This window comes from Bradysia coprophila, chromosome X (assembly GCF_014529535.1).
Source record: "Bradysia coprophila strain Holo2 chromosome X, BU_Bcop_v1, whole genome shotgun sequence".
Lineage (NCBI taxonomy): Eukaryota > Metazoa > Arthropoda > Insecta > Diptera > Sciaridae > Bradysia > Bradysia coprophila.
In genome coordinates this window covers 1,079,858-1,097,900 of record NC_050737.1, presented here as the reverse complement: position 1 = coordinate 1,097,900, position 18,043 = coordinate 1,079,858, and the positions used below count along the sequence as shown (strand labels likewise).

At 37.3% G+C, this 18,043-nt stretch overlaps 2 protein-coding genes across 3 annotated transcripts; one reads left to right on the top strand and one right to left on the bottom strand.

Moving 5' to 3' along the window:
- Nucleotides 1-27: 27 nt before the first annotated feature.
- Nucleotides 28-9,918, bottom strand: LOC119081409 (glutathione synthetase-like). Of its 2 annotated transcripts, none has more exons than XM_037190307.1 (11): nucleotides 9,615-9,918; nucleotides 7,137-7,349; nucleotides 6,311-6,471; nucleotides 1,602-1,644; nucleotides 1,417-1,542; nucleotides 1,239-1,351; nucleotides 750-1,061; nucleotides 621-693; nucleotides 494-560; nucleotides 351-435; nucleotides 28-280 (listed from the first exon to the last, which is right to left on the bottom strand). In XM_037190307.1, the coding sequence occupies exons 1-11, from the start codon at nucleotides 9,759-9,761 to the stop codon at nucleotides 151-153; spliced, it is 1,470 nt and encodes a 489-aa protein (XP_037046202.1). In that variant the 5' UTR covers nucleotides 9,762-9,918; the 3' UTR covers nucleotides 28-150. The 2 variants fall into 2 exon arrangements, with proteins under 2 accessions (XP_037046202.1, XP_037046210.1); XM_037190315.1 differs by lacking the exon at nucleotides 6,311-6,471 and adding an exon at nucleotides 4,486-4,622 and having other exon boundaries at nucleotides 9,615-9,916.
- Nucleotides 9,919-10,508: 590 nt separating this feature from the next.
- LOC119081400 (cell division cycle and apoptosis regulator protein 1-like) lies at nucleotides 10,509-17,562 on the top strand. Its single transcript, XM_037190296.1, has 10 exons — nucleotides 10,509-11,653; nucleotides 11,716-11,941; nucleotides 12,014-12,303; nucleotides 14,043-14,409; nucleotides 15,096-15,210; nucleotides 15,283-15,482; nucleotides 15,568-16,585; nucleotides 16,651-16,886; nucleotides 16,964-17,034; nucleotides 17,094-17,562. Exons 1-10 carry the CDS (start codon nucleotides 10,746-10,748, stop codon nucleotides 17,308-17,310), a joined length of 3,648 nt encoding a protein of 1,215 aa, XP_037046191.1. The 5' UTR covers nucleotides 10,509-10,745; the 3' UTR covers nucleotides 17,311-17,562.
- The last annotated feature ends 481 nt before the right edge of the window (nucleotides 17,563-18,043 follow it).

Sequence of the window (18,043 nt, the reverse complement as noted above, 5' to 3'; positions counted from 1 at the left end):
CTCAAGAATTTTAATTCTGTATTCCGATCCAAATTAGTTTCATTTTATTTCCATTAAGAATTTACAAGAACTTTCATAAAAAATAATAATTTTTAGTTCGTCGTGTGTAACAAAATACTACAATCGAATAACATTGATCCATCGGGACACCTAATCATCAATTAAGTACGGACTATCAAGAGCGCCTAAACCGGCCGCAACACCACCCTCATTCACCGATGACAATTTCGTGCGCAACATGTGACCGCATTGTTTATTGTAAAGAATTTTACTTTTGTCACTGCAAGGAAGAGAGGTTGATTTTTGAATGTAACCAATTCAGTTCCACTAAAGTTATCTGTGCTACATACCCGATAATTGCTCCAAAGATTCCCAATTCTGATATTAGATCTAACAGTTCAGGCGGTGATGGGCCACCAGGACGAACCACGTAACCTAAATGTGACAAAGAGATCAGAAATCAATAATGTCGTCGGAAGTGGGCAATTAGAACCTTTTGATATTGGTGGAAAGATACGTTCCATTAAAATGTAACCGCTACGCTCTAACGCTGACATATTCTGAAAATCAATTTTTCGATTTTACGATTGCGTTTTTAGGCAAAAATATTTTCCTTTTACTTTCAATGCGTCCACAATTTCCATTCCATAAGTGTTATTGCCACCTCCTTCTCGTTGAGGTTTCAGAACGTATCTAAAAGCGGAAATTTACTTTAAACATCGGAAGTCTGACCAAGAAAGTAGCTTTACCTTTCCGGATCCTTCAAAGCCATCTCCAAACCCTTCCGACCTTCCTCATTATCGTCCAGCGAATAAATGCCCGTGAAAATGTCCGATATAGCTTTGATCTGAGTGGCATCTTTAATGAATCGGCCTAAAATTCCTGGTTTGGCCAGCGCTTGTTGCACTTTCTTTGTGCCAGCCAACTGGTACTGGATCGACGGACATTTGATAGCATACGATTTTTCAATCAAGAGCCGTGCGTCCCATTCATTTTTGGATGGAAAATGTTGCGGATCATAAGCAGCACGAAAGTAGACTACCGATGCTACGACATCATTCCTATAGAAAATCAAAAGATTTCCACATGAAAACATTTAATCAATTGCTGGACATTGATACTTCGAAAGCAACCGCCCTAAAAATTTCGGATCTATTGATTTAGAGATCTCCGAAATTTTTGGGAAAATACTTTTCAAAGAACCGTTCCAGATCGACCCGCATAAACTATTATCGTACACAATCAGCTCCTTTTTCGGTCCTAATTTTCCGAATTTGTGAATTTCAGTCAGCGTCTTCCGTATGACCTTAACATGTGGATATTCTCGTCGAATGTAAAACTCGTGGAATCGCTGAAAATTCGATTGGGATCCTCGGTCAGATTAAAAATATTTCTAAATTTCAACCATTGAATTACTTGATCGCAAATGTTGTACGTAACATCTTCAACAATGAACAAAATAACTGCTTCCCGATTCGCTTGTAAATTCCATGCTTCGACCATGGCATCACATAGTCCAGCTAAGGCATTGTTTGGTGGCAACTACACGGAATGATTGGGTAATCAGGATTTTTACAATTTTTTTTTAAATCAAAACTTACATTGACTAATTTGTCAGCATAACCCAATTCTTGGAGAATGTAGCTAAAAATTGATGAAAGTATTAGAATACGTCTGACGGAATAGGAAGATACAATAAAATCATCATTCGGAAATCACAACTTTTACTTTCGTACTCTTAACAGAACAGAGATGATAAGAACTGACAAGGAAATATACTAAGGTGAGCCAATTCAAAATAAATCGTCGCAAATTCTCAACTAAAACTAACGAAAAAAACAAATCGCAATCTGCAAAACACTACAATATCCTTGGTGCAAGGAACTCCTCTTTGACCATGACGATGACCTTATATTGCACTTTTAAATTAGAACTGATGATGTTGGTGAATCAAAATTCAAGTTTTGTATAGAACTATGAGGAGTTTTGTATGATTAGATAGCAAACACCGAAAAAAAAATTGGTTATTCAAGATTGACAACGCCATTAGAAGTCCTAACCTTCATGAACTGACCACCAATATATTTTCAAAGTTTTTCTTTTCTTGTTTAATGCTAAAACACATCTTTAGCAATGAAAGTCTAGAACAGGTATGGTCGATCGGCGAATTCGTCTTAAAAGCACTCAAATTTTATGTCAAAATAATATGAAAATGAGTGCGTTTAAGTACGAAAATCAAATTTTTATGTCCTCCGGGCGGACAATAGACCATACCTGTTTTACACTTTCATTGATCTTTAGTGAAACAGTTGCAGTTGTAGGATGTAAACAGTTGGAAGGTCTATGAGCCACATCCACCAAAAATTAGGCAAAATTTCTCCAATCATACATTACAATGGTCCGCCTCTAGTTGCTTTAAATTTAGACAAATGTAAAAGTTGTGATCGAATAATAAATTAGAGACGATACAATCGCATGCATATTGGTTAATCCAAATCATCGACGAATTAGACGAATAGACATTTTTTCCAGGAGACAATAATTTATGGTCGAATATCCTATTGCTGAGATACTTTACTGACTTCGAAGTGAAAGGAACACTTAATTCGATAAATCAAAAGTCGAACAACAATTATGCGATCGGTCTATTCATCTAGTACGTCAATGCGTTAATGAGTGCTTTTTCGATTGAAGAATTATACACAGAAAAACTTCCCGAATTTCCACAAAATCGAACAAAGTGGTTAATAATATGTATAATGTTAAACATAAATACTTTGACGGATAGTGTTAGTTTTAACTGATTGAACACAAGAAGTTTCAATACACTCCATAACATTGAGTCAATATACTAATAGCGAAGAGCGATGTATGGTCACCCTATTGGGGTGGACAAAGTCTCCGGACTTGTACCAGTAGTCGGACACCCATTATTCTGTCATTCATAACAAAGTTTTTCAATGAAAGAACAATAAGTGTCCAACTACTGATATATGTCCGGATACTGGCGAAATTTAGTTGACAAAGGATTTCACTCATCCGGTGGTTTTTTTTTGAGAAAACTGATTCAATCATTTGTCTTCCGCGATAAACGAAAAAGTAGTAAAAGCGGAAAATAGTAAAAGCAATAGGATGAGGTGCAGAATGGTACAATAGTATATTTTACAAAAATAGGACTTTTTAATGTGAGGATCACCGTTGCAGGCAGAAAAGACATGGCTGGGAGACTAAGAAATGATTTTTTTGTAGTAAATATAGTGCTCGTGAGTAAAAACATTCTTTTGTTTCGGTTTAGCAAGCCATTAAATACCATCACCTTTACGATAATCTACTTCTGATTAAATCACTTTCGCAGTTTTGTATAACAAAATCCTTAACCAAGAAAGACGCGAGTTCGAACTGTTAATTAGAAAAGAATGGGCATTAGACCCTAGCTAATCATCCAAGCAAGCAGAATTAACAGTAATTTAACTAAACTTAGCGTTGAGCTTTACATCGCTGCAATCCAGCAATGTAATGAGTTTTATCAACGCACTTCAAGCAAAAGTGGTACTCAAAATATGGTACTGAAACTTGACAGTTCTCCATACAAAATTTTACACTGTAAAAAGAGTGGGGATAAAATTTCATACAAAATAGTACTCTATTTGGAGTGCGTTGGTTTTATACATAATCACTTCTAAGGTACTTCCACTTCATATTGTTAGCGAGGATTTACCGGGTGTTTTGATTGAAAATTGTTTCCACATACATTCGTTGAACACAAGACTCGAAACACATCGGGTATCATTTGATCTGATTCAGGTCGATATGACCTGAATTAATGTGCAATCTGAAAAGTTCAGGCCAAAGGTGTCAGGTATATCTGAAAAAAGTCCCAGTTATCCCTGAAATATGCCCGAATATACCTGAACTTTTACTGATTTTCAGGTTTCATTTAAATTCAGGTTCAATTCCAATTCGATTCTGAGAATCTTAAACGAACAAATGAAAGTCTAGGTACTAATTTTAGTGTTTCTTTGCAGGTCGCCAGCGCGTATCTAACAAAAAATCTGAAGGTTAAATCTAGGATTTGAGTTGCTAAAAGAAAATTTTTTGAGGAAACTATTTCAAATCGCAACAATACCCGAATCTGCAGTATCTACTTTCCCGCGGGTGTAGATTCAAACTTTAACGAGTCAATAAGTCAATTGGATTTATAACAAGACATTCTAGTAAGATTCACACACCAGTGATGTTCGCATGTCTCTCGCTGGGATAGAACCCGAGCGCACAGGCTGTAAATTTAACCAGAAAAAAGTTCTAATAAGTTCTGCACAGTGACAGCGATTTTATCAGACAACACAAAATTGAAATGTAACTCATTTTCGTTGCCCAAAACGGTGCCTCGATTATTACAACAAAAAAAATCTTAGTCTAAAACAGTACACTCTGCTACATGTTTGTGTGAAACGGTTAAATAGTTAACAAAAAAATTTACTGTACCTATGCATAGGTGTCATGTAAGTGGAAATACCACCGAAACTGGAAGCTATTGCGTTGATTTCCACTTGTTTTATGGAATTATCTTCAACATTGTGCGGCAAATAGTCCGATCGAAGAAGACCTAACGACATTCTTTCCTGTAAATCGGAAAAACAGTTTATACTACCTGCATTGTAAACACGGGATTTTCGGTTGACCTTAAATTTCTAAAGCGAGAAACGAATGAAATGACTTTTTGCTTTTGATTGATTGATTTCAAATCAACGATTTATGATAACTAAATTTCGACGGAAATGTCTTTGCTGTCGGTGTTCCTTCAGGAATTGATTTTGCGTTATAGTCCGATTTAAGTTAGAAACAGTAGCATGGGAATGATTCGACAAAGTTATCGTATAGCATAACAAGTTTTCCATTATCTACTTGATTAGTCTTTTTGCGCTATAAATTCATTGCTGAGAGTTAGTCGACAATGATTTATGATTAACAATCCAAGTGGACCTAGTTGGTGAATGATTTTAATGTTAGAATGTGAATGTATTCTCTTAATTATCGAAAAGACACCAAATTTTTGTTTTAATTAGGAAAGAATTATTTATACCGATAATAGAGCAATTTCAAAGATTGAAGTGAATGAATAGGGCGAGGAAGCTGTGATTTTCAGAGCACAATTATAGGATTGTGATAACTTTCTCCAATCCAAATTTTGGAGATTTTAAATATTCCACTAAACGGGCTAGACTAGCGCCTATTTTCAAGCATTAAAAAAAAGTGCTTTAAATTTCTTGCTATTTTTTTTTGTAATTTCAATTCCTAGGCTCTGGGGACTACTACAGTCGTATCAGAACATTTCGAAGTAAGAAGTAAACTTCGCTTCGTTTGTGGAGAAAGTGAACAATGTTGTTAGTTTCGAAATACCAATTATTTTCACTTAAACCCGAAGCTGATTGCTCAAAAACATACGAGTGAGTTGGCGAGTATCACAAAGTTGTTTCCGAGTTAAAGTTGAATATCGCACACGAACACACATAAAATGAACCCAAAATATTTTTCATGTACTGGATCATTTTCGCAGTGAGCAAACTGATATGTAACATTCAACTTTCACATAGTGCAGTCAATAAAATATTTTTTATGCGTAGTTTCATTTAATATTCTACCGTAATCCTTAAAGTCGATTGTGGTTCATCATGCCGTTTTCCGCGCCCTTCTTTCCACATTTTTCTTTCTTTTCAACGTTGAAAAGCTACATACATTTGACGTAAAGTTCTTGCAATCTCTCGAAAATATAAAATAATCAGAGAACATTTGTTCGCTGCAAATGGATAGCAACCGATAGCAACAGCATTACAGACTCTAAAATATTTTGTTTTTGAGCTTTTATCAAACCCGGTTAGTTCGCATTCGTGATGATTTAGTAAAGCTCTTATGATATTTATATATAAATTTGTGTTCCGTGCTTATTGAAGTTATATAGGTTGTGTGGTGTATGTGAATTCATTAGTTTTTATGCACAGTCTTTGCTAACATTTCACATGCCAACCAAAAATGTATTTACTTCTTTAACGCATATAATGGTTCCGGTAAAAGAATACTTTAAGCCGTCAGAAAATGGGAATGAATTATTTACAGTTTTGTATTCCAACTAAAATTTATAGTCGAAAAAACACTCATTTCAAACTAAAAATATTAGGAGAACATTCAATAAGTTTAAAAATTAAAATAAAATATTCAAGGCATGTAAGTGACTCGTGACTAAATTTAGAAAGATAAAAATAAAATTGGAAAAGTAAATAATTTTGTAGAAAAGTTGTTTTAGTTGGTAGACCTTTGAATTTCTTTGCTTATGGGACCCAGATGCCCGAAACCACTGGCAATTGTATTAATTTCGACCTGTTTCCAACAGCAATATGATCGTGGACAAGAGCAGTCCTCGGCACAAATGCTCTCAAGCATTAGGTCCGATCTGAGCAGTCCCAATGATAAAGGCTATATCAAGAGAGAAATAAATATTTTGTTGCGACTAGTTTTACACAGAGAAAAATCTGGAATTTTTTTTTACCACTTTTTTTGTTAGTGAGTGAAATGTATTAGAGGGACAAATGTATAAAAAGGGGTCTTTTGTGTCAAAATAAAACAAAATGTGCAGTTGACCCCATGGTCCCAATTTCTTTACCTCAGACACATATAGAAAATGCTCTCATGGAATAGGAACGAACCTAAATTTCTTTAGTTCGTACTTGATATTTTTGAGAATGTTTTTTTTTTCTATCTGGCACTTAAGCGACATTAAGCGAGTGTTTGACGACCAGCATATTTAATGTGATTGAACTGGTCGAATAACTCCCATATTTTTCTCTGTGTAGATTTTGCCTGTCCTCAATGATAAATATGAGCTTGATAACATTAGGTGTTACTATTGAAAGACAAAAATATAAAAATGAAAAAGCACAAAATTCGACATAGATCTTCTCACCAGTTGAATCAATTGTGGAACATTCAAATTTATACCAACAAATTGATCGGTAAGTTTATGTTCGTGTAACATGAGATTATCAACACGAATTCATTTTATTCGAGAGACAACAAATATATTAACACGTTACACTTTAATGAAAGCAAATTAACTTGACAATATCGTCCAAATCACTCACCTGTTGATCATTTTCGGCCAATATCGTTTCGTAAATTTGAAACAAATTGGCAGTGAATTCGTCTCCTTTGATCGTCGATGACAGTGTTTCGCACAGGAAATCGGAATCGTGGGCTACCCAGTGCATTAACTCATTCAGTATCGTTTGCAGTCGTACAGCTTTTTCAAACTCTTGACGTGGAAAGGCGGTTGGTATCAAGGTAAATGGAGCAATCTGACGAAGGGGAATTGGGATTTTTTTTAACGTAAATTTAACAATGATGTGAACAAATGAAGATTGTGAGAGCATACATACAAGATAATACAAGATGATTGTCGGTTAGTCATCTGCTATTGACATCATCGACAAAAATGAGGATTAAGATCAACTAAGTGTGTTCTATTATTTATAGCAGAACGCAAGACTAACAAATGAATTAAAAGATTTTGCATCTAACTGTAAACGATAGCACTAAAAGAATTATTTCCAGTTTCCAGTTCTTCATTACAGTTTGTTCAAATTTTAAATCAGCATACAACAGCAGTCAGCTGTCAACTCTGGGAATTAAGAGTCAATTCGCCAAAACTTCGAACAACTTAAAAACAAGCCATCAGCGATTTTCGGCGGGTACACAGTAATCGATTCAGGTGATCCTCCTGAGTCATTTGCAACAAAAAAAAATCCTCGAAATAATTATGTTTTCACGCCAGAAATCATGAAAAAATGTACTGCGCGAGTGTGACCAAAATAGTTTTTGTTGCATATCACCAAGAATACGTAACGCATTTATCTGAAATTATGGTCATTGGTAGAGGTGTTGACGCCGCATAAGCTGGCCTTTAAAACATTTCGAAATTTTTCGTGTATGTGGTGCAGTAGCTATTTTAGGGGAAAAAAATTCCAACTTTTGCAGAGTGTTTTCAAAAAGTTACAACGATAGACTTCGAAGATATGGGTGTCGTTGGGTAGGTAGTGACCTCTACTATCCATGACACCATGAACCTACCGCGGCACGACTTTCGTTGAGCTTCAATTTTGATTGAAGTATACTAACACAAAAATTCTCTATAATTCCACTTTTCTTCGCGTCTATTTCAATTTTTCTGACGTATGTGACAATTTTAAATCAGGGCTGCAGTTACTGGCACCTTACGCTTCGGGAAATTTCGTTTAGGGCCTATAAAATTTGAAACAAAACCAACTGATTCAATTGTGTCATATGTTCCTCGGGTATCTCCAGACTTCCTAGTATGGCCAGTGCGGCACTGTATCAAGTGTTTACTAGCATATTAGAATCATATTTTGTACTTTAGCCACTTACCGGAAGGATTTGGAAATATGTCGAATTTTTCGTATTCGTACATTTGAGAAAATTTTCCAAAAACTTCTGGTAAGTGGCTAAAGTACAAAAAATGATTCTACTGCAGCCCTGATTTAAAATTGTCACATACGTCAGAAAAATTGAAATAGACGCGAAGACGCGTGGAATTATAGAGAATTTTTGTGTTAGTATACTTCAATCAATCAATCAAAATTGAAGCTCAACGGAAGTCGTGCCGCGGTAGGTTTATGGTGTCATGGATAGTAGAGGTCACTACCTACCCAACGATACCCATATCTTCCAAGTCTATCGTTGTAACTTTTTGAAAACACTCTGGAATTTTTTCCCCCTAAAATAGCTACTGCACCACAAACACGAAAAATTTCGAAATGTTTTAAAGGCCAGCTTATGCGGCGTCAACACCTCTACCAATGACCATAATTTCAGATAAATGCGTTACGTATTCTTGGTGATATGCAACAAAAACTATTTTGGTCACCCTCGCGCAGTACATTTTTTCATGATTTCTGGCGTGAAAACATAATTATTTCGAGGATTTTTTTTTGTTGCAAATGACTCAGGAGGATCACCTGAATCGATTACTGTGTACCCGCCGAAAATCGCTGATGGCTTGTTTACATGTTTCATACAACTTGGTTGAAGTTTTGGCGAATTGACTCTTAATCAATTTACCAACATCAACGAATGTTACGGAGTTAGACTAGATTGGCTCGAAAAAGTATCAAAACTTGGGAAATTACTACAATTTGATTCAGAATCCCAAAGAAATTAATGGACTGCGTGGCTCCTAATTAGCTGACGGACGATTAATGTAACCGACAGTTCATCCATCAAACTATTTCTTTAAGTTGGTTGGATCAACAAAAGACGTTTTATACTGAGAAGAATTAAGCATTGAAGTGAAACACTAAATGTTATGTGTTCACGGCCCACGCCCTCGTCTCCTTCCAGCTAACTTACCAGCTAAGAATTTTTTTTTAGAAAATAAAAACAAATATTTGAGTTGATCAGCCCGCTGGTTGATGTACTCCTTAAGGAGCTAGGTGGACTAAATCAAGATTCTTCGAACTTCGTGACGAAAAGAGATACATTAAAAAGGCAAAAAGGTCCACACTTCCCAATCAGTTCACTTAAGCAGTTTGGAAACAACAACCAACCTGCATAACATCAGGATTGAAATTGGCTTTCGATCGTAGACCAACACCGTGCATTAGTGCCCAATCTTTGGCCTTTTCCACAATGTCTAGTAGCACATCCCGTTCAATGGGAAAATTAATGCATGTCGCCAAGTAAGAATTCGACATTTCCGCTTTGTATAATTGACTGACACAACGTTCTCGAATCACTTTTAGTTTAATTAAAAAATAATTAAAATTGTTACAGTTTACGTGTGATAAGAATATTCTTTGGAATGTTTTTCTGATAAAAAATACAATTTGTCTGCCTGGTTGACAGGTGGATGCGTTCGATTTTGTTTAAGAAATTTTAAGCCTGTGCGAAACATCAATATGAAACTAAAGATACGATGGGTCTCGTTGGTCTCGTTATATTTGATACAATCATGTAAAGAAATGAATCACACCTGTTCCTCTATGTATTTGCAGTTCAGACGTTTTTATCACAAAAAACACAGAAAAACAATTAAATTTGTGGTGTTGAGGATATAGTCAGAAAATTGAATTTATAGGGGCTGTTGAAGGTACTTCGCAAGGGGAAAAATGAAAAAAATTTGAACAATTTTAAAAAAAGAGCGAAAATGTTCATTTAAGAAAGACAGAGGGACAACTGAATCTTTATCTCGGAGGGTGTGTGTAAATCGAGAATAGATTCCAAAGAAAACGTATGTGGGTTTCCAGCAATGGACTGTCAGATCTATGCTAGACATTTTCTGCTGGCCATTCAAAAATTCACCAAAAAATGAATTCTATGCAGTTCATTCCTGGAATCCTGCGGTTCGTGCGGGTCTCTTGTTGCTTGTGGAGTATAGCTCATTCATTTCCATTTCGTACATTTGACGCACGTACGGTTCATTTTCTAAAAATATGGTTCATTTTATGACAGCCGGCTATCAGAAAAATCATCGACAAACTTATCGACAAAAAAAATGCGTTTTTATAGTTTGCGAAATAAATTTATTTAACTTTTTTTCCGTTTGCTCATTTCATGCAATAAAATCCAGTTAATTGTGTCAAAAATCGTTTATTCCGAACAGTTGCATCGAGTTTGTATTCAATTCAACGGAATAACATTGAATTTCGGTCGCGAAAACAAAATCGGTAAAAACAAAAATGTCTTTCGGCGGTTCGTCAAATCCACCATGGCAGAAATATTCGATGGGTAACCAAATACCCAGCTTACAGTCACAAATGGGCCTGCCCAATCCAAACCTGGTCGGATTTCAGGGTAATCAGTCACTTTTTAATCAAAATATGACGATGGGCCACCAACAACACAGCAACATTCAGCCATTGATACCATTGAGTGGTAGTGGAAACTCATTTAATCAACCGATAAGTTATCCGACACGAGGAAATATCAATCAAGGCGGATATCAGCAACAACAACAGCCAAACAATCAAAATCAAGGTCAGAAGACGTGCAATAAGACGGGAGTTGTGACCAAGATCCAGAGCGACTACGGGTTCATCGATGAGGAAATTTTCTTCCATAAAAATGTGTGCAAGGGAACTTTACCGAAAATCGGTGATCGTGTTTACGTCGAAGCAACATTCAGTACAAATTCCGCTTTTAAGTGGAATGCTACCAGAGTGTATCTCGTTGGTGGAACATCTGGTAGCGGTGGTGGCAGTGGTGGTGGAGGTGGTGGTGTTGTTCGCAATCAACAAACAAGTAATAATCATCAAAATCAAAGAAGTGGATCGCAGTTCGGCGCTGTGCCTCCACCAAATAGTTTCGAACGCTCTGGAGGAAGATCTGCTAGACATCAAGCATCACCGCCACCTCGACGGTTATCACCCGATCGCCATTCAAGACGCGATTCACGACCGAAGGACACGGAAGATGATGATCGAAAGCGCCGGCGCGATGACCGTGATAAGGACAAAGACCGTATCAAGGATAAACGTGATCTTAGTATTGACAAACGTGATCACAGTCCTGCCAGGCGAACGTCACCCAAAAGACGACGGACGCAAACGCGTTACATGGTCCAAGTTCCGAAAGTGACATTAAATTTGTAAGTCCTGCTGTGCTTTGATCAACCAATAGCATCGAAACTTTGATGTCTATCTTTTGTAGGGTCGAATCGGATGTGTTGGAATTACGACGCCGCTACACAAATTTGTATGTTCCGTCCGACTTCTTTTTCACCAACATTCGTTGGTCACAATCGTTTCCACCGAATGCCACATTTTCCATTCACAAGCCATGCTCATTTCACATCAAGCACCGCAGCGTGGAAAATATTAAAGAAAATGAAGCCGTTCTCAATCCACCTGATGCTGATTATCTGTTCTCAGCCAAGGTATGTTAATGCATAAACGTTTTACGATTACCCGCAATACCATTGGCTAATACAACCGTTTGTGTTGCATAGGTCATGCTAATGGGAATACCACCAATGTCTGAGATTTATCGAAAATGTTTTGCAACCGCCGAAGAGAAGGAAAAGGATCGAGACGATGACCGGAATTTCGTTCATCCAACCAGACTTATCACTTTTCTAGTCGGACTACGCGGAAAACATGAACCGTGTTGCATTGGCGGACCATGGAGTAAATCGCTGGATGGTGCTAATCCCGAAAGTGATCCGTCCGTTCTGATCAAAACCGCTATACGCACATGCAAGGCTTTAACTGGTATTGACTTGTCGCCGTGCACGCAATGGTGAGCTTAATACTGAATTTTATTTTTAGAATTTGAGGTAGCGTCAATGTTCATTTGTACTTTTGGGATTATGGTTTTTGCAAAAGTGCAATTGATTAATGTTTGTGTTTGATGCTGCGGTATGATTTTTCAGAAATCTACATCAGCTTCCGAAAACAGTTTTTTCTATTGGCTTTATGGTCATAAAGAGCAGTAATAGGTTCCGTAAATGATGCGACTTCGCTATTAATGTTTGGGAAGATTAAAATATTTGGTTTTATCGGATATGAAAGTTTAAAGCGGTAAATTTAATGGAGTCTGAAGTAGGTTACATACAAGGTGATCACATTCACGTTGGTTACATTCTTCATAGGAAAACTGCGTATTATCTAGTTAACGGTGCTTCAAGAACTCATAAGGCCGAGGCTCGAAATCTTTGCCAAACTATTGCATGGCCCGATACGAAAGCTCTTTGTTTTACCACTTTTAGTTCTTGAGCTCTAGAAGGACCATAACGTGGGTGTCCCTAGTGTTCATCTCTGCCGTGATAAATCGTAGAAAATCCAGATTGGTGTCAAAATGAAGGTGATGGTGCCAAAAAAAGAATGAAATTGAAAAATAAGAATTTTGCCTGTCGTGCCTTAATGCTAATGAGCGAAAAATCGGAAATCGATGCTCCGAGCAACAGATTCATATCAGGTCAGGTTGGGTTTAGGTACAATTAAAATTGTCAAGTTACCTGAACCTGATCTCAGTCTTTGGCTCCCACCAATGTAAATGTTTAACAATAAACTCCTTCAGAAAGTCGTACTAACTGCATTTATCTAAACGGCTTAAAATACTGATTCCCACTAGACGATTTCAATTTGCTGATCGCAATTAAAATTCTAAAATTTTGATTCCAACTTTTTTTTGTTTCCTAATGAATGCATGAGAAATACAAGTTGCGTGTTACACAATAAGAAAACGAGATAGAGTTTATTCTTTGGGACATATTCGTAAAGTGAAATCAGAGAAAATATTTTGTTTTAGTTGCAAGAACAATGAATAATCAGTAGAGACACAATGGTGAAGAAGAACATAATTAATAGAGGGTTATGATCGGAGCGAGACGACCGATACCAGGTAATTATAACTTGCCTTGGGGTATTTGTCAAAGTATTTGCTTCTCTTTCAACATTTTACGATGCGGGCGAGAGGACCAAATACTAGTTTATTATAACTTGCCTTGGGGTATTTGTCAAAGTATTTCTTTCTCTTTCATCATAACACTCTATGGATTAGAATTGTTGAAAATATTGACAAATTTTTTGCATCAAATTTTTACTGCCAAATTATCTACCAAAATGTAATCACATTGTCATACTGTCATTTACTGCCATGTCACATTACACTTTTAATATTGATGACTTTAAAAGAATGATGATTGGTTGGTCTTTTCAGCTCTCCACTATGTTGTTGCTGGTATACATTGATTGAAATTTTATATTTATCTTAGAAACGGTGTGAATGTCACAGTTTCGGTGTAAATTTGAATTGAATTTTTATTTCAAATTTTGCGTTGACTTTTAGGTTCACCACGAAGAGTAAGTAAAATTGCAACGAAACTTTACAAAAATCGTAAAACTCGGGCCAATTAAATAATAAACATTCTTGTCGCAAGTCCAATTTAAAAATAAAAATCAACAAATCCACACACTCACATCTCCAACTAAACAAATGGCTACATCAACTTCTTTTCTTTTACTTATATCAAACAGGTACCGTTTTGTGGAGCTGTATTATCGTCGATCAGAAAGTATTCATAAGGGTCGTACCATTCCGGCACGTGTCGAAACGGTGGTCATTTATCTGCCTGATGTGCGTTCGTGTTTGCCAACCCGTATTGAATGGGATGGTCTTTCTGCAAATTATAAACAGAAAATGGAGGAGGTTATCAAGGCCAGCGAATCGGGAACGGCGGATGGTGCTGATGCAGTATCATCAACATTGTCATCAACAGCAAAGAATAATGAAAATTCGGAAAAGGGACCTAACGATGGTGCTGACTCGAATGGAATTGCTGATTCCAATGCGTCAGTCGCGGTCGGAGCAGCTGATGGTGATGCAGATGCGGCGAACGATAAGGCACAGCTAAAACGTTTTCTCTTTAGTATAAAAAAAATTAGTTTTTAAGAAACTTTTTAGATTTAAGAAAATTCTGTTTAACAGCCTATTATCCGCCCGCCCTTCCCGCCCTCCAAACAAAAAGCCACACATACTCGCGTAACGTAGAGCTATTTTCCGTTTTGGTTCAGTTGACTGCAATCTCTGTACAAATTGACTTCATTGGACAGCAGATGTACTTTCGTAGGCTTAGCTTTAAATGTTCGACCATTTTATTTTTCGTTTGACTTTTTTGTTCGTTGGAATTGAATTTGAATTGAAAAATCTGATGCCGCGGTCTAACAAAGAAAAGACGATACAAACACAAAATTCGTGATCTGGTTCGACATTGCGTTGCCCGAATCATTAACCTTTCCATCCAGACTCTTCAAGCGATAGACCGAGACTTTTTGCAAGGACAAATCTACGATCGTTTGATTCCAAATTTTGCTTTTGTTTATTTTCTGTTTATAGAAATGATTGACCCGATCTTCCAAATTCACATTAACCAAATGAAAGAAAGAAAATGTTCAATTCCATCAACAAAGTCTCTCGGCTATCCACAAAAATGAATTTCTTTTTCAAAATCGTCATCACGACTCTACAGTTTCGTTAATGAAAATATTTTGAATGCCTCAATTAACGGAGTTCGTATGAATCATTTACAGGGTACCGAACGTGTGCTAAAACGTGAACCAACCCATTTTTCCGAACTGGATCCAAAGACGATGAAAGTTAACGATCTGCGCGAAGAATTGGAGGCCAGAAGTCTATCTTCAAAAGGTTAGTTTAAAACGGTGAATTTTCTGGACGTTGAACGCCCGATAACAACCATACGTTTAATGTTATTTTTAGGACTCAAGCCACAGTTAGTTGGTCGTCTTGCCAAGGCACTAAAGTCTGAAGAAACCGATGCCGCCACACCAATGGACGAGGATGGGGAAAATACTGAAGACAACAACGCAACGATGGACGGAGACGAATTGGATATGACGGATATTGTAGTAATTGACGAGTACGATTCAACCAAACCGGAAGAACCAAAACCTGTTCCTGTAAGTTAGGCGATCACACACAATTTCATCGAATTGATGTATTGGGTGGGCGTACTTGATTTTCATTTTTTTTTCCTTTCCCTAGGAAGGACCAACACCGATTGATGAACGTGAGAGACGTCTACTCGAAAAACGCTATCAACTACCCGACAATCCACAAATTATCGTACATCCGTCACGTACCGCGAAAGGTGGTAAATTCTTCTGTCACATCATGTCTCTATCAATACTGCTTGACTATCGCCCGGAGGACACCAAGGAACATTCATTCGAGGTTTCACTGTTCGCTGAATTGTTTAACGAAATGTTGATCCGGGACTTTGGTTACAACATTTACAAAGCTCTCTCGGCATTGCCTGATAAGCCGAAGGAAGTAACTGTCGACGAAAAGGACAAGGACAAAGAGAAGGAAAAAGACGCAAAGAAAGACGATGCCAAGAGCGACGATGAACCGAAGGAAAAGAAAGCCAAACGAGATGAGGACAGTAAAACGGACGCAATTAAGCCGAAAGAAGACGCAAAGGACAAAAAAGATACGGACAAGGAGAAATCTGTCGATACGGCCGACAAAGATAAGAAATTGGTTCGCGACAAGGACAAAGACAAGGATAAGGAGAGAAGTCGTCGCCGTCGCGACGATGAAGCTGATGATGACACATTTTCGATCCGATCGGGCGATCCCAGGCGCAAGGACAAAGATCGTCAAAAATACTTCACTGTCGATCCGGATTTGCTGTTGTCATTCGTATATTTCGATCAAACACATTGCGGATACATTTTCGAGAAGGATATTGAAGATCTGTTCTACACTCTTGGATTGAATTTGTCACGGGCACAAACTAGAAAAGTAGTCGGAAAAGTCATTTCCAGAGATTCGTTGTACTATCGAAAGCTGACCGACAAACCGAAAGACGAAAAACCCGATGGGACCGTTGCCGAAGTAAAGGCCACTGAAGCGGAAGCTGTGGAAATTGATTACGAGGTCTTGTCGAAAGGCAATAAAATCTACTTGCCAGTATTCAAGGCGACAAGGACTGAATCCATACATCAGTCAGATAATGTTGAAAACGGGCAAAAATCGGAGGTCGTCAGCTCTGAAACAGGTTAATATTGTCATTTATTCAGTGCGCGGAAAGGTAAATATTTTCATTCTTCTTGTTGTTTCCAGGCATGGTCACATATAAGGGCGGACTCGTCGACATCGAAAAGCTAATGGAACAAATGAAGCGTTCGGAAAAGGCACGCGATGAAACCGAACAATTGTTGGTTGATTTGCGTAAAACGAATTCAGAGCTCGTTGCCAGTAACACACGAGCAAAGGACAAAATAAAGGATCTGCAATCGAGTTTGAAGAGTTCCAATCGTAAACTCAGCGACACCGAACAACAATTGAGCAGTGTAAACGTAAGTCGACTTACTGGAAATCACAAAGCGTCGCCTTAGCTTACTCAAATAATTTTTTTTAATTTCTTCCATTACAGAAAAAGAGTAACGAGTACCATTCCATACTGAACAGCATACACGATCGTGTGGCTCCAGTTTTCGCAAAATCGTAAGTGGAATTGGTAATTCTTCCTGTAGATCAGTTCCTAATGGCTAAATCATTTACAGCTCACGTGACCGGGACCGCAAGGACAGAAATCGTGACGATCGAGATAATAAAGAACGAGAAAAGGATAAGGAAGACGATAAAGACAAAGAAAAAATCAAATGTGAAAAGGACAAAGAGACGGAAAAGGATGACGGACTGGATGTGGACGTTAAACCGGATAAAGAGGAGATCAAAGCTGAGTGTACGGATGTGAAGGTGGAGTCGGAGACCAATTAGATTTTTTTTGTATACAACAGAACTTATATAGTCGTCACGCGTTTATTTGAATTAACGATTTTCCTTTTATTTTACACGATTTAACCACATGGCAGTTGAAATGTTTTATTGTGAAGAAAATGCATTGGCATAATGTGAATTGAATAGTGAGTGATACTCTAAACCATTATCCAATTGAATTTTTCCGTTACTTATAATTCTCTCCCTTTTTGACATGTCACCATTAAAACCGAAAAAAAATTGCCGAAAAAATGTGTGTTTTTCTATACAACAAAACCTCTGACTACTTTCAAATGTCTTCAAGATATTTTCTAGCTTTTGGTACAAAATCTTTTACTTCAGTCGTTTTCAAACAAATTTTGCAGTAAAAAACAACATCAGCGACGGAAAGGCGTACACCTCATTTTCGGTGATCGTTCTTCAATTTCATTAAAAAAACAAAAACTTGGAAGTGAAAAAATGAGAAGAGATCCATCGAACTGCCCAATATCGATGATAGGTTTTGACAATCGGGGTATGTACGTCTCCTGGTGGATAGGATTTTGATATACACTAGAGTATTCTTAAGTTAAGTGAGTGAGCCCTTAGAAAATCAACACCTTTGATCGCTAGACAAGAGAAGAAATTGAACGCGAAATGTTTTACGATCTTTTCTCTCCCGAGCGGTGATGTGTAGCCAGTTTAAAAGTCACAAATATTATTTGAAGACATTTTGGTGTCGTGTCGAAATACC